The sequence below is a fragment of the Ptiloglossa arizonensis genome, chromosome 6 (genome assembly GCF_051014685.1).
Source record: "Ptiloglossa arizonensis isolate GNS036 chromosome 6, iyPtiAriz1_principal, whole genome shotgun sequence".
Classification (NCBI taxonomy): Eukaryota; Metazoa; Arthropoda; class Insecta; order Hymenoptera; family Colletidae; genus Ptiloglossa; species Ptiloglossa arizonensis.
In genome coordinates, this window is record NC_135053.1 from 1,461,952 (window position 1) to 1,479,711 (window position 17,760).

At 39.6% G+C, this 17,760-nt stretch overlaps 1 protein-coding gene across 1 annotated transcript in view; it reads left to right on the forward strand.

Annotated features, from left to right (window-relative positions):
- Positions 1-17,760, forward strand: part of LOC143148182 (uncharacterized) — a 63,686-nt gene that overhangs the window by 43,805 nt on the left and 2,121 nt on the right. The window contains exons 4-6 of the mRNA XM_076314215.1: positions 4,159-4,331; positions 11,439-12,400; positions 14,447-17,137. Coding sequence (XP_076170330.1) covers positions 4,159-4,331; positions 11,439-12,400; positions 14,447-17,137 — 3,826 coding nt within the window. The remainder of the gene's footprint in view (positions 1-4,158; positions 4,332-11,438; positions 12,401-14,446; positions 17,138-17,760) is intronic.

Below are 17,760 nucleotides of genomic sequence, written 5' to 3' on the forward strand. Positions count from 1 at the left end.
CCGGCCATAATTGATGCCACGATCGCTCGGACAGTCTCGAACGACCACTGGTCACTGTTACTATCGCCGTCGTGAAACGTTCGAGCATCGCCGGGGGCCTTCCTTCCTGTTGGACGTCGAAGCATTCCGCCGGGCTCATCGTTTCTTGCCTCGTTGCTCTTGAACGACAGGGTCTTGTTTTCTTTTTTCTTTTCCTTTTTTGCCCGCGATAGAAAGTCGCCACGGTCGTTCTAATTGCGACGGGCAGGGTCACTTCTTGCCACCGCTCGCTACAATTTCTACGTCTTTCGCGACTAAACCGACTCTAACGCGGTTAACCCGATAGATGGTAAATTAAGAATTGCAACGCCGGTGCGTTCGTTCGATAGTATCGTCAAGGTCCTTGGCTAAAAATTTCCCGAATTTATGAAACGAATGCGCACCACTGTAAAAATATTTCCAAACACTCGACTCGATCGTTTCTAAACGATCTTCGAACGACTGCAATTTCGTGAAAAACGGTCGTACGATGATCTTTGTGGGGTGGTTTCAAAGGTCGTACTCTTTGTTTTTGCATTCCTCGGTGAAATTCTCCAGAAAGTACTTTTATATCGAGAAACGATCGAAAAAGCGAAGATGGTTTTCTCAAAGACGAATCAAAAGTTTCGAATTGCCGTAATCTCGCGAAAAATAGCCGTTAGATGGTCTCCGTGAAGTCGTTTTAAAGATCGAACCCTCGACTTTCGCGTCCCTAAGTTGAATTCCCTCGAGAGAATTTTATATCGAGAAGCGATTGATAAAGTGAACATGGTTCTCTCGAGAAGAATTGAAAAGTTTCGAACCGCTCTCGATTGTTTACAAAATTTTCTACGCATTTGTGATTACCGTTATTTCGAAGGACCTAACCCTCCCCTTTACAACCACCACCGCGTTGTAATTCACGGTAATCTTAGACGCGTAACAAATTTTTTAAACAATCGACGCGTTTTGAAATTTTTCAATTGCTCTTGAGAAAACCATTTTAACTTATTCAATCGCTCCTTGGTGTAAGAGAATTTTTAAAGGAATTCAACGTAAGAACGTGAAAGTAGAGGGTTCGATCTTTAAAATGATCCCATGAAGATTATTGTACCACTATTGTTCACAAGGTAGTTTGAAAATTCGGAAACTTTTGAGCGTTAGTGTATGTCGTACTTTTAACTCGACGATACAATAAGAGGATTTAGGAAACAGAGGTATATCCACTCGCGGATACTACAATAAATTCAATTATAGAAAAATGGTACAAAGACGATAGATCGAAAGAGACACGAATTTATGGGCGTAATTTATGGGCAAAAAGAGAAATATTTCTCACGTCGAGAACATTGCTCAGAGGCATTCTTTATAGTTGTTTTCAGCCCACCACTTGTATTTACATGAATTACTTTTCGGGTCGAATGTTCTCAACACGGCAACCGTGATTCAATTTTTAGTCAGACCATCGAAAGGTTAATCTTAAAGCAGTTTGGTTAAACATTGCAATGTACAAAATTAACTTTCGTAAATACAAGCGAGGTAGATTTTTGCTTCGTATTTTGGAACTTTCTGAACACAATATTCTCGCAAATACGTTGCAATCGAACAAAATGCATTATGTTTACTTACTTTTTTATTTATCCTTTTACGATAAGATGCGGTATTTGCCTATTGATATTTTTCAAGTGCATACTCGTTTGTATTACCGATAGATCTTTCTTGGTACGAAATGATGGTTCTATGATAAAAGATGTGGAAATTTACAGCGCTATATTTTTATCAGAGTTAACCATTCAATAGTCCAATTAAAAATTGAAACACGTTTGCTACCGTGATAGGGTCGTTCGACCTCAAAAGTAATTTAGATGTTTACGAGCAATGTAGAGCACGCAACTGTAAAAAAATTTCTTTGAGCAATGTTTTCGATGCAAGAACGACACATTAATCGATGTGATACAAATTTCTGACCAATAGTGAAATAGCCTTTTTCAAAAATTCTCATTGTTGAATGTGAACTTTATCCAGAGATATTCTTCTTAACTGTCCAGTGTACGTTCTTTTGTGTACAGGATGATTTTAGTAACTGGATTATTGCAAAAATAGAAACAAATTGTGAAGACAAATTTCGTACAATTTAATAACGATTGATCTACTTTCAAAGTGTTTTTTCTTCGTTGCTTGTGTTTCTTACAAAAATTCAAAAAGACACGTTTTATATTCATATTAAAGATTACATTTGAGAAAGAAGAATTTACATATTAGATCGAATCGCTCTTAAAATCAAAAAAAGGAAAATTATATCACAATGATGCGTCATTATTTATCATGCGATATTAACGAGGAAAAGAAAGATTGCTTTCTTTTAATTTATTTACCGGTAAATGTTTCCTTGTGTAATTTGTGGTAAGTACTTGTGTTATAATAGATTCCCACGCATAAAATACTTAATCCAATACTACAATCTTGACAATAATACCGTCTGCCATTCTTTGATCTTTTTCCGATTACTTTTTGCAAATCTTCCGCATTAATTGCAATCTAAATTGCAAATATTTCCGCCATTTTATGTATACCGCACAACTATATTTAGCACAGTTTGATTCAAGAAACGTAGCACAATACAAATTTTGTATTTCATTAATTTCGTTAACGAAATATTTTTAAAACCACTCTATCGCGAAAAAGTTGTTCTCAACTCGAAAAGAAAACATTTCCATAGTTATTTTCGTATCGACTCTTTTTCGTTCGAAGATAAATACTAGGTTATTCGATAAGTTTTATCGAACGACAAAACTTATTTAACGACCTATTAGAATCAACTTCGATAACACTGGCCTATTATTATTTTTAAACGAAAAAAAATGCAAAAAAGATTCGTTATTCCTCCTTCGCAAAGGACTTCAGTTCCTCTAATTGATACTACTTCCAGTGTCTGATACAGCCTCGGATATTGTTCCCGCAGAGCAATTTGTACGTACACAACACGCAATCCTTTACTGTGCGAACGCGATTTGATTTACAGACGTGAACGTGCATTGTAGACAACTTCTTATTGTCAGAGATTTTACAAGACGCACATAACTCACGTGTGAATTATACTTCCTCGCTACTGATGTATCATAAGTTCTTATGAAAAAGTCATGACCAGTTTTTCCGCATTAATTTCTTTCCGAGTCGTTCGATTCGAGATGATCTTAACGTTTACTACAAGACGAATAGTTGGAACGACTGTGCACTCGGAGAAATTTATCAGCAAAATTATACCGAATGTACCCAGAGATGGAACGAATTATTATTCGGACAAAAATTTTGAACAACGAATATCAGGTAAACAACTTCGTATCTAACTCGGTAAATAATAATTAGAATTTGAATTATGGAATGAAATATTTTATAACGAATGAATACAAATTTTACCGTTTAATGGAATAAACTTCACGAATAAATCGTTATATATTTTTATTCGAATAAATTTGTTTCGATATCTGCGCGAAGTCTGCACAACGAAACGTTGACTCGACACATATATATATATATAATTTATAAATGTTTTAATTAAAGAAGGCTTTGAAACGATATGAATTGACATGTGTGTTAATAATAAAGTAATATTCGTTTTTCGTTGTTCGTTTGATATTTACGAGTTGAAATGCGACGCATTTTTACAAGTACTATCATCGTAGTAACATATGCTATTTTTGTATTGTCCACGAAATCTCTTTAAATGTTTTATATTTTCTATAAGTTGTAGATACCATAGAAGATGCATCTTTCGAAAAGTTATATCGTTTAGCATTACTTTTTAAAATAATCACAGATTGTGCATTGTTTTCTCTTTTTTTTTATCGAGATTAAGGGTTTCGTAATTTTCGAGTCTAATGATCGTAAATATTTTATTTCCTGTAGAGCCTTTACTCCGCAAAAAATAGAATTCGAAACAAAAATTCCTTTACTCTATCGAAATCACGATAAATGTAAAACAAATAGGAAATTTCACTTGTGTCTTTATTTCTTTTTACCTCGAGTTGAAGACGTATAATATAGTCAAAATGTTATATCGTTTTCCTTGAGTAACGAAAAGCTTTTTACCAGTTTGGTTACTTTATTCGAAGAGTTCATCGTATTTGAAATTATTTCACGCAAATTTCCTTTTTCTTTTAGGTTTCAAGAGAGACCAGAATCTACAGATGCTCCTTGCAGAGTCAAACCGGATAGACCGTGCCCACCGAGCAAGTATAGAACGCCTTCCGGTGTTTGTAACAACGTAAGACACGCTGTTTGGGGTTCTCGAGGAGCACCCTTTCTGAAAATGTTGCCAGCAGCGTATTCTGACGGTAAATAATAATTTTATTTGCTTTCAAGTTCCGAGATTCAGTGTTTTGTCATTAAAAACCTATTCGGTCGATCATTATTAGGTTTAAGTTCGATAAAGCGTAATACATTTTTATCCGAAAATGTGGTCTTTTGGTCCAAAAATTGAACATTGCGTTTAAAGAATTGGTAACGACCTTGAAATTTTACCAAATAAAATGAGATAGTAAAAAACAATTAGAGCAACGTGTGTCTCCCTAGAAACCGTAACAATTTTCTATAAAATAGATTTTCTATGCAACACATGGTTTAAAAGTTATCCGATGCGATCATTTTAAATTCTACACCCTGTAAATTCGGGATTTTCTTAATACACGTGTTCAAAATACATTGAATTTTTATTATAAAAATATAATTTATTGTTTTTGGTATTTTTTATCCATAGCCTCGATAGTTTTTAAAATATCATCAAAGACACGACACTATGGAGAGTACTATATATACGTTATACGTTATACGTTATACGTTATACGTTATACGTTATACGTTATACGTTATACGTTATACGTTATACGTTATACGTTATACGTTATACGTTATACGTTATACGTTATACGTTATACGTTGTACTGTACTGCGTACAGTACTTAAATAGTCTTCGTCTAAAAATTTGTATCAATGGAAAATGATTGCATGAAAATTTTAATCGATAGAAAATTATTTCCACTCGTAAGAATCGTGCGCGAGTACCTTAAGGGTTACATCGTCGCGACTCGGTCCCCGGTTCGCGACAATTCGAGGAGCAGTACACTGTGATTGGCGCTAGGAGCGCAGGAGCTGACACCGTCACAGTCACGAGGAAATCATTCGCGGGAAGATTCTACGCGTAACCGGTCCTTTGTCGTTCTTCGACCGGTACGCGCTTCCCGTATCGAGAATGGAAAGTGAAAATCGGAACGAGCTAAACGCGCGAACTCAGATCCATTTCGACGAGCGTTGGCATGCTCGCGAGGATTAGAAACGGCAGATTAGCATGCTATAAGGCGCGCCAACCCGACGAAATAGAGAGTCCCTCTGTGAACATCGATTGCGCCACTGTTCGCGCGAATAATAAGCGAGTCTACTTGCGAACGATTCGGCCAATCCCGTTTAGAGAGGAAAAGCGTGCGACGAAAAACTTTTCTTGAACATTATTTGCGCGCGAACATTTTAATTTAGAAAATACAACATTTTGCGTAAGCCGCGTTCGCAAAATTGAATCAATGACGTGTTGCCACACTTGAATCAATTACATGCAATAATAACAGAAATAATGATTACAAGATTAGTATATTCGTGTATATAATAATAACAATAATGTATAAACGTTTCGACCCCTGATATTAGGTCATAATCGGAATGTCAATAGGAAGACTGAAAAATCAAACATAAAATTGTTATTAAAAGATATAATCTACATTTATTTATCAACGAAGACTCGAAATTAGGATCGAAGTTTTTGAGTTATTATCGTTATACGAGTATAATATACTTGTGCTGATTATTTGTATTATTATTTTATTCGTCGATACCAGAAGTAAATGTATATTTGATTCTGTTAATGGAATTCAGCTGGTTAAAATGAAGTGCTTCACTTCGATCTTAGAAATAAAGCTTTTTCGTGTACTTTCATCGAAACTTTTATTGCTTCTACCGAAAGAATATGACTCGGGGATGGTAGAAGATTAAAACTGCATATTGAAAATATTCTTTCGAAAAAGTACAAATGATATGTGAAATAAATATTGAAGAAACATTTAATTTCATAATCGGTCTGATCGTCCTTGGAAAAATTATACGATTAACATCGAGCAGGCAAGAAGAATTAAGTTACAAATATACAAAGAATAATTAAACGTCATTTTACATTAATACGACAAAGTTAAAAAATGGAATATATTTCTGTATGAAATGTTTCGAAGTAACTATTTAAAACATACGTCTGGATAATGAGTCCAAATAGAAAGTGTAAGGAAACATGTAGCGTTAGAAATCAATTTTTTAGCTTCTTTTCTGTCAAATAAATAATTAGATATACGAGTACAGTAATAATGAATGTATCCTAATTAAATAGATATAAATGCTTATAATATTATAAAGTATATACTTGCAAAATGAATGAGGAAGAAAGTAAAGAATAATAAGAATAAAAAGATTGTTGTTCAATGGCCGATGAACAGTGATCCGTACAGCATTGATATTTGTAATAGGATGATAGCTATCAGTTTCCAGTATTGATCTCTTCCTGCAATATTGGAGAAATGTCGGAACCTTATTTCAAATGGCGAGTTAGAAAGTATTATTTGTACAAAAGGCATTTTTCACGGTGCAAGATTAGATGTATGCACATTGTTAACGTAACATAATACAGTGTTTCGAGTTAAGAAAGTTTCGCGATCAATATTCACTTCCTGCCCAATTTCGAGCGAATTCACCGTCGTGGACTTTCCACCGTGTAACTTTTGTTTACGTGTATGCGATTGTAACTCGAATAATTTCGCGATAGTATAAAATTTTATATCCTTCATTTTGAAATAATAAAAGAAATACATAAAGGTAAGCTTCATTAATTGCGAGCAAGATATGGTTCATCTTGCGAACCATTGTCTAGATTGTTATCATTGTCTACTCCCTTGCCACAGTAGCCCGAATAAGCTATTCAGTCTACACGTAGTTCGGTACTAGTATTAATATAATTTTGTGACAATATATCTAATTTCATGATAGTTTAGTATGATCGGGCAACGGCTCTTGTTCGTTAATTAAAATAAATATTATTCTGATGGAATTATGTGCCGAACGATAAAACAAACAAATTTTAACTTATTGAAATATTATATCAACATCTCGTTTAATTACTCCCTTTACTAAGGGATTATATAATATTTAATTTAACTTTTAAGATACTTCGGAGTATACCGTGAAATTTTTCTCTTAAAGCTGTGTTAAAAAACAGCGAGTACAATATCTTTAAATTCGTATATTTTTTCTTGCTTAATATTCGACGATAACCACCGTCGAAGAATTGGGTTAAAAAACCAATATTTTTCCCCGAAAGAAAAAAAAAAGAATTTGATTTAAATATCGTATCGTTATATGTTCGCAACTGCAGGAGCAGTGAAACTGAACAATTGAAAATAATTTATACACGATGAATTCGTATAAAATTATTTCTGAAAACACGTCGGTACCATTTTGCAAATCGGCTTTATTCAGATTATCACAGAACTGGCTACAAGTACCGCGAACATATTTTGGCGCGATTTTCGAAAACCATTCGCCGTGTTCTATTCGTAAGCTCGGTACACATTGACAGAGATGGTTAAAATTTTATTCGAATAAAGGATAACGAAGAGAAGCAACGTATTTATACGAAACGTGTAATGAAACAGTTGGTTAGATTTTTATTTATTCGTTTCGTTCTCAAATTTTAATTTTAATTTTTATTCGACGAGTAACGGACAGAAAGTTGTTTATCTTTTATTCGTTGCTCGAAATTTGTATCCACGTGCAAATTTCGTCCGTTTCTGCGCACGGTGTGTTAAAGGACTAGGAGGATCCGTTTAGGTCTCGGATACGCGTTATCTCAATTGACGTTCACGATACGCGAGGAACAGGATCGACGATAATTAAATGTAGAAATTGTAGCGTTTCGTCGAAGTTACTTTTGGAGGTGAAGCGAGTGAAGGAGGTGAACACGAAAGGCAGCTGGCGCTTGTCTGCGAGGGAAAAAAAATCCAGACGAAAATATGAAAGTGAAAAGATCGAAGAAAGTGACCTCGGTGTTCTGGCCAGTGGTTCCCCGGCTGTGCCTTTCGGCAACGTTGACCCAAAATTCATCGATCGTCATCGAACACACTTCCACGTATTAGTACCGTGTTCGACGAACGTGTCGCTCGGCTCTACATTTGGTATAATTTGTCTATCGGCGTTCAAAGTTATTATTTTATCGCACCAGGCAGCGCACATTGCGTTAAAACTTCTCATTTTTTCCTAATTTGATCAAGAGACTATAGTTTGCAGTAATGGTGTCAAACGCGCGGCCCGTAAGTCCCCAGAATGCGGTCTGTGACCCGAAGTCCGAAAGTTGAAACAATTAAATGGAATTTAAAACAAAAATTTTTTAAAATATATATATATATATATATATATTTAATTCTCGTGTTTATATACGTACTCTGACACCATCCCACAGATTGTGTGAAAATAATTTTTCCATTTGGTTCGATTATATTTAATGTACCGAGTGGTCCATAATTCATGGTACAAACAAGGTAAGGGAGATTTGATGTTTCAAAATAGGACGAAAATCTATAATAATGAAATTGGGTTGAAGATATAGTTTTCGAAAGAAATGCACCTGGAAATCGGTCGAATACGCACGCATCTAATGAAAACTGTAAAGATTTCATTAATAGATAAGTATCGGTAGCAACTGTATCTGGTAAAATCTATAACTCGAGTCATTGGTTAAATGGACACGTACTGAATTGATTTTCAAATGCATTTTTCGCGGAAACGACATATTCGTCTTATTTTGAGTCATAAAATCTTGGATATTCCAAAAATCACCCACAAGTGATAGATTCGTATGCAACGATACGATAACGATTAACCAATCGTTGCAAGAATAAAAAAGATTGAAACCACAAAAGCGAAAATATAACACGAACCCGTGCATGGCCGTGACATCGCAAAAACGTTAAAAAAAATACTCCACGTGTTCTAAAAGCGGTAGAACTGTGACGTGAGATAAAACTGTATAAAAAAAGGAAGCCATTGTAGTTCAGCAGCGTCGCGTACATTGCATAACCTAAAAAATATTCCCGACGAGAGCTCGAAACTGTACTCGGTCCAACGAGACGAATTTGTAAAGAAAGAAAGAAAACAAACAAACGTTCGTGTGGAATTCGTGGCAAAGAAGAAGACAGACTGTGAGTTCGGTCTCGTCTTATCCATACGTCGATTGCACTTATTTATTGACAATTGCTGTCTCGTTTCGTTGGACCGTAATAAAATTTGAATCGACGAGTCGACGAACGGTACCGGTCCAAAATCGGTTACTTCAAAACAACCTCGAGACAGTACGTGGAATGCACAAAACGAGCAAGAGAACTTTTAAATAGCTCGTTGAATTCACCGTTTGGGAAAAGTGATTTTTTCGAATATTTAAAAATGCGAGACTCGTCGATTAGAATAATTTCCCGCGCTTGGTCCGCGGTATTCGCGCAACGGATAAGGTCGAATCGATTTTATTATCGTTATTTTACTCGAGAAGGTGGAAGGCTGGGATCATTTCGCGACAAGGTGAAAAGACGAGGCCGAGAGCACAAAATCGCGCGATAACTTTGTGGAAATTTGTAAAACGATCGAAGATGCGCCGGTATGGCAATCACGGCGGGAAGGATTTACGATCAGGCTGGTGTCTTCACCGTTTATACGTTTACGGTAATATTTAAATGGCGAGCGTTCCCATGCTCGTCTCCGCGCGTGCGCATGAATCAACTTAATTAGGGACAAGGACGGGACTTGTTAAAATACTTTTCGAACTATTCGCCCCTTTTTCATCGCCGGGGCGAATATTTGTACGATTGGAGCGGATAAGCTGCCGTAATGGCGTCGGCATAAATCTTAGGCGGCACGGTTCGTCCGCGAAGCTGGGTGTACCTGTCGGTTCGTATCGAAAGATGATGATCGTTCGTGTAGGAAGGTAAGCCGCGCGGCTCATTGTCAGCCTACTTCGCCGCGAGATTCATCAAATACGGATAGCCGTGCGTAACCATGACACAGAATTTTGACACACATTGCGCATTTCCAGGCTTGGACCCCCCTCGTAGCCGTCATTAACGTCCGTGAGTCATTCGACGTGGCGCGGCGCCGTGTAAATTTAGTGACCGAAGTTATGCGAGTTGTCGAGGACCGAACGATGCTACTCGGTAGATCGATTTCGACGACCAAGGGAATCGGAGGACTTGGTCGCGAGCGAAACGATCGAAACTTTCTAACAAATTTCAGCATCTCGATGAATAAAAAAATACGTGAAGAATAATATGTTCTCGTAGACGAAAAACGCTTCGAATCGCTACGTAATTTCATTTGCGTCGATCATCGAGCGTTAAAGGTTGATCGATTACTTCGACATCGTGTCGTAAAATAGTCTAGAAGAACTTTCTACTTTAAGCAAACACGATTATTTCGTTCACCGAAACACCTGCTTCTGGTTGTTATTGAAGATAGCGAAATTCATTGCAACTTTCTAGACTGACGGGATACCACGAGTATTCAGCTGCCGATTGTATTCGACATTGAAACCAAGTAACGCTTATTAGAAATCGAAAGCGTTTCAACCCGATCATTCGGACTTACTATTTGCCTACTTTTACAAACGAATGCAATATTTCTAAATACGTTTACAACTCGCACCGTTGTACACTTCTACGTCTTTCTCTATGCCTGCGTTCTTCAACGAAACGGTTATCATTAATAATTAAACGCTTACTCTTCGATGTGTAAAATAATAGATTAATCGTAAATTATGACTACAAATTTTTAATTCAAATCGTACAATATTTCTATCTCTTCCTTGTTAAATTTTTCTTAAAATATCGTTTACTTTTTTACGCGTCAATTTTATGTTCAATCGTATCATTTTGAAAAATTATACAAAAGTAAGAACAGAGTATACTTAATTCGAGCAAATGTCATCCGTTTGTAACGTTTCGTATTACTTTACCTCGTTCGGCATCTCGCCTTCTGAATATTGTCTTCCAAAATTCGCTCAGATCTGTCATCGATACTGTCAATTTCTTTGCAGCGTTCCACTACGTTGCGAAAAGTTTGAAACGCCATTTTTATCGTTCGCGGTATCGCTTTTGCACCGTAACTATTCTCGTACAAGTTTTACGCCATTGCTCTTTAGCCATCGCAAAATATAAAATCAAACGCGAGTTATCGTTACTTCTTCGGTTGTGTTCTAATAATGGACGGAAGTAATAATTTTAAATTAATAGTTACTCCAAACCACCCTGCGCACACCCACCACTCGTTACACGCTTGTGCGTGACTATAAACGTTTCTGTTTTCGTCGTCAGGTATCGCGATTCCACGACAGTCGGTACGGAACCACGTGCTCCCGACGCCTATGAAAGCGGTTTCGATGATAATAAACCGTCTGCAGCCGGTACCGGAGGCTCACGAGGGTTTGACGAGTTTCTCCGGCGTGTGGTCGGAGCTGGTACTACAGGACATCGGTTTAACGGTGCACCCGACGAATCAGCCGAATCTGTGCTGCTCGGGAAAAACGAAACATCCAGAGTGTTACGAGATTCGCGACGAGGACGGCGGCTGCACGAATTATTGGCGATCGGTGCCGAGCTTAACCGTGCACAGATGCAACTTCGACACCAGGGAACAGATGAACGGTGCATCGGCGTACTTGGACGGTTCTCATATTTACGGGACCACCGACGAGAGACTGCATCAGCTACGGACGTACAGTCAAGGAAAAGTGGACGTATCCGCGTGCGAGGTTTGCAATAGCACAGAGGACAGGGCACTGGGTACGATATACACCGCCTTTCTGAACGAGCATAATCGCATAGCGGGGAAACTGGCCGAAGCGAACAGCCATTGGGACGAGACGAAACTGTTCCTCGAAGCGCGTCGACTCGTCGTCGCTCAAATTCAACACGTTACTTTGAACGAGTATGTGCCCAGTATACTCGGCGAAGGCGCTCGAACCGACCCCGAGCTGATGCCAGTCGCCAGCGGATTTTACAGCGGTTACTCGTCGTCGAATCTCGCCGGCACGTACGATGCGGTCGCATTAGCGGCTCTACGCGCTCTGATATCGCTCCGCAGGCACGGGATCAACGACGCTACGAGCCTCGAGGATCACGTGATCGCCTCGGCCAATCGCGTCAGCCTCGATCTCAGCCGCTCCGCTTTCGAGACACAGTTGGACGCGAATGCTCATTTCGTTCACGTGGGTCGCGATCATGGAATCACTGGATACGTCAATTTTGTCGCCGATTGTTCCGAAAACAATGTCACGGTAAGTCCGCACGATTTTTTCACGCAAGAAATTCACGTAGATTACCGATGGATCGTCACACGACACCGAATCGGAAATCCTTTTCGTAAAAATCAGTTCTTTTTCCGGAAGTGATTCTTTGCAAAGTTTCGCGCGTTCGGAGAGGGTGTAGTTCGTGGTACGAACGATACAAGAGCGCGTAAATAGCTATCGAAACACGAAAACGCGGCAATGGTTTCGACGAAATTGAAGGATTTCTTCTCACTTCGATCGAGAGATTTCGAGGATTCGTTAGTGTCCGCGCACATTTTTTTCCAGTTTCGATCGATTGGATCTCGATGTGCAACAGAATTTTGTAACGTAGAGGCGCATTCCCTAGGGAGACAATCACTTTATACCTTTACAAAAATTTTGATACAGAAAACTGTGGATAACTTACGCGTCTCTTTTTATTATTACATCGATCGTAAAGATTTTATAATATATAAACGTATGTCCCCATTTATAAATTTCAGTTCATGAAAATGTATAATTTATACAAATATTTTACGCGAATTTTCACGCATTTTTATTCGATATCGCATTACTTAAATACAATTTATTTATCAATACCAGAGTTTTTCGTACATTTAATTCGGCTAATGGCTTTCTTTGAGTAATTTTTTATATTCAATAAATAGACATTTCGACCAAACAAAATTCACAAAAACAACTTATAAATCTCGGACACAAAAATTCTTTTTTTCTTAAGGGAACGCTTTTTACAAAGTTTGGAAATCACATATCGTTAATGTCCAAAGTTTTTTATCCAAATAAATGATGCAAAAGAACAAATGGAAACGTTTCGCTACGTTTTCGGCAACTTTTATTTCGTTTCGGCAAAAAGTTATTTGTTTGTATCGTAGAAAATTAATCGCTAAGATAAATCTACCGACGTACGATGCAATAATTTGCAAAATCGTACAAGGTAAGGAAAAAAACGTAATACGTATCGGGAATAAGTTTGGGCAGCGATCAATGTGGTATAGTCTAAAGTTTCGGGATATAACGAAGAACCATTAATACCAAAAGAGGTAATTAGGAAAGAAACATTGTTGGATCATTAGTGGACGCGTCAGGACATCCGAAGGTCAACTACTTCTTAAATGGAATATCCAGTTTTTTAATGAATTCGATAGATCAGTGTTTCCCAACCAATGTGTCGCGACACACTAATGTATCGCGAGGGTACCTCGGGTGTTAAAATAATTCATATTTATTAATATATATAAATAATACCGAGCCAAGTTGATCGATGACTAAAAGGAAACGAAAGAAAAGAACTTGGACATATTTCCTCTAACAGCGAAAAAAGATTTTTCATGGTAATATTTTCCAACGAATTATTGAAACATTAACAATGTTGGAAGAGAAAATTCAACATTACTCTTCTTCTCTAAATGTTCCAAATTATGATCGAGCGAGTCCAAAACGCATTCTTAAGTAATGCCAATGCTGAAAATCTCAATCCATCTTTAACCGAACATCCCGGAAACTGTTAATTTCAGGATAGATGTCTCTCAATATTTTTATTCTCAAAACACATCACTTTGGCGAATTCTGCCATTAAAAATTGAACATTTAAAAAAACAAAGTTCACCTTCGAATGTCGTTGATCAACGGAGAAACATTTTGTATATTACAAAGGAGAGGAAATTTCCATATATATGATGAGAACTTGTATTTTGTAACTTATTCGTGTTCGTAAATACAACACGAGCGAAAATGATCGATGATGATGAACATAACGACACACTGAGATTCGTTTAGTCAGTATCCAGTCAAGGACACACGTGCTCAACGTGTACCAATCTTTAGAATCGACTTTATCGAAAGGTTTTTGTGCGCGTCTGAAATGCCTTCGTTATACTGTGACAAAAAAGTTTCCTCTTCTGCTAAATTTTTTTTGCCACTCCCATAGTTTTGGCGATATTGAGTAACAGCCACACTGAACCGTTACATTGCTATATTTAAATTGCACAAAAAATATAAATATATATATATATACACGCATGTTTAATTTGTTAGGTTCGGAACTTCAAGGATTTGGAACGCTTTATGCGGCCGGTGCAAGCGAGACTATTGGAATCCATATATTCTCGGGTGGAAGACATAGATCTCCTTCTGGGTGGGATTTTAGAAATCCCTACGAAAGGTGCAGCAGTGGGTCCGACGTTCGAATGCCTCCTAAAGAGGCAGTTCGTTAAAACTCGAAACTCTGATCGATTTTGGTACGAGAACGATCTTCCTCCGTCCGGGTTGAGCTCGGTGCAGCTTGCCGAGATCAAGAAGGTTTCGCTGGCTGGTATCCTGTGCACAAACACGAACATTCGTAAGATTCAACCGAAAGCGTTCATCCAACAGGACCCGTATTTGAACGCCAAAATCAGCTGCGATCAGCATAGCGTGCTCGACGTGACACCGTGGAGAGAAGAGGAGCCTCAGTCGGTACCGGTTAAAGAAAAAGTGATCGCCACGCCAGTGGTGCCGGAACTTGTACCGGAACTTCATCCCGGCCTGATCGCAGCAGCTGTGAAAAAGGCGGAGGCAGACCTCATCGAAAGGAAACAATTGGAGTATAACTCGTGGTTGGAGCAAAGGATAGCGGATCCGAAATCACCAGCTGGCACGGCTGCTAGTTTCTCGAAAGCCAACAGAGACGCTCTGTTGTTGGCCAACTCGTCCATCATGTACGAACTGGCCACCAACGAAATTTTGAACGGCGTGCAAGGACTGAAACGTAGGAAACGACAGGTTTTCGACACCACTGACAACGTTCTCGGTTTTCCGAACAACGACTTCTTCGATGTGCTGCAAAACGTCGACATATCTGGATTTCTGTCGCAGAACAAACCTACGAATCACGACGAGGTCGAGTGCCCGTCCGACGACAGTTCGTGCGACCCCACTACCCCGTACAGAACCCTTTCCGGTCACTGTAACAACCTTCGTAATCCAAGTCTTGGGAAATCGTTGACCACCTTCGCCAGATTGCTTCCGCCCACGTACGAGGACGGAGTATCGAAACCGAGGTTAACATCGATCATGGGATTATCGCTGCCCAATCCGAGGGTAGTGTCTACCGTCCTTCATCCCGATATCTCTCACCTTCACAATCGGTACACGTTGATGGTGATGCAGTTCGCTCAGTTCTTGGACCACGATCTCACGATGACCCCGATCCACAAAGGATTCGCGGAATCTATACCGAGTTGTCGTCCATGTGACTCTCAACATACGGTGCACGCCGAGTGCAATCCGTTCCCGGTGCCACCCGGTGATCATTACTATCCGACGGTGAACGTCACCTCCGGTACGCGAATGTGTTTCCCCTCGATGAGATCGCTACCCGGACAACAACACCTGGGACCGCGCGAACAGATCAATCAGAATACCGGTTTCCTGGACGCTTCCGTGATCTACGGTGAGAACACTTGCATCTGTAACGTTCTGCGGGGTCCCAACGGGCGCATGAATGTCACCCAAAGTCCTCACCGTGGCGCGAAGGATCTTCTACCGCAGTCGCCGACTCATCCGGAATGCAAAGCAAAATCCGGATACTGTTTCATCGGTGGGGATGGTCGCGCGTCCGAGCAGCCAGCTTTGACCGTGATGCACACCTTCTGGATACGGGAGCACAACAAAATCGTCGAGGGTTTGAGGCACGTGAATCCTCATTGGGACGGCGAGAAACTCTTCCAGCAGTCCCGTCGTATCATCAGCGCGTTGTTGCAACACATCACGTTCAACGAATTTCTCCCAAGAATCCTCGGATGGAACGCCGTCACTCTCTACGGTTTGAAGCTCCTGCCTCAAGGCTACTACAAAGAGTACTCGCCCACGTGCAATCCAAGCGTGCTCACCGAGTTCGCGACAGCCGCGTACAGAATCGGGCACTCGCTCCTGAGGCCTCATTTGCCGAGAATGGATCGCAACTATCAGAACATCGAACCCTCCATTTTGTTGCGCGACGGATTTTTCGATCCCGACATGCTCTATCAGCAAGGCATGTTGGACGAAATGATGCGAGGTTTGGTGGCCACCCCCATGGAATCGCTGGATCAATTCATAACCGGTGAGGTGACCAACCATCTGTTCGAGATTCGTGGTATTCCGTATTCCGGGATCGATTTGATCGCGTTGAACATCCATCGCGCCAGGGATCACGGGATACCCTCCTACAACAATTACAGAGCTCTTTGCAACCTGAAGAGGGCCACCACCTTCGAGGATTTGTCGAGGGAGATGGTACCGGAGGTGATTGCGCGTATGAAACGCATTTACAACTCCGTCGACGATATAGATTTATTCTCCGGTGGACTGAGCGAGAGACCTCTTCAAGGTGGTCTCGTGGGACCGACGTTCGCCTGCATCATAGCTATACAGTTACGACAAGCGAGGAAATGCGATCGTTTCTGGTACGAGACCGACGACCCGAACGTACGATTCACCGAACATCAGCTGGCGGAAATACGGAAGATCACATTGTCGAAAGTCATGTGCGACAACATGGACGAGCACAACGACATGCAACGAGCAGCGTTCGACTTGCCGAGTAATTTCTTGAATCCGCGTGTTCCTTGTAGCTCTATGCCGCAGCTGGATCTGTCTGCCTGGAGAGAAACGAGGCATGGATGTCAAATCGGAGGTAGAAACGTTGCTTTAGGAGAATCTGGTTTCCCCACGCCTTGCACCAGCTGCGTTTGCACAGCCGAGGGCGTAAGTATTTACCTTCTCCTTGGTAGTAGATCTCGCGAACGGTATAAAGAAAGATAAATATTGCTGTCTTAATCGAGCTCCCTTTACGTCTTTGTCTTTTTTTTCCTTTTATTTCCCCACCAGCGTAATAATGTCCACCTTCGAGCGACAAAATCGAAACCGCCAGTTCGCTCGAAAGCGAACTGGGTAATGAGATACACGGAGAACGAACGAGTTTGACACACTCTTCTGCACGAACAATGTCGGCTTTTTCATTTTTTTTTTCTTATCGCGTTTTTAAATTCGTAGAAGCAATTTACAATATATTTTTTCGATCGAAAATCTTAAAATTTTTATTCGATAATTTTCTACTTCGTTACGAGGTTTTATTCGTTTAGAAACACGTACAAAACACCAAAGAGGGCAAAAAACGTAACCTTTTCTCAGTGTATTATTCGCGTTCAATTCTACGAATGTAATCACAGAATCACGGCCAACTAAGACACGGATATAAAATATTACGAGCGGTTAATCACCAATGGAAAATAAATATTTTTATATTTCTCGTTGCATCTTTCTAAGAGTACATCGTTAATGAGATCGGCGAGGTTTCCTCGATGGAAATGACTCCCAACGCGATCTTA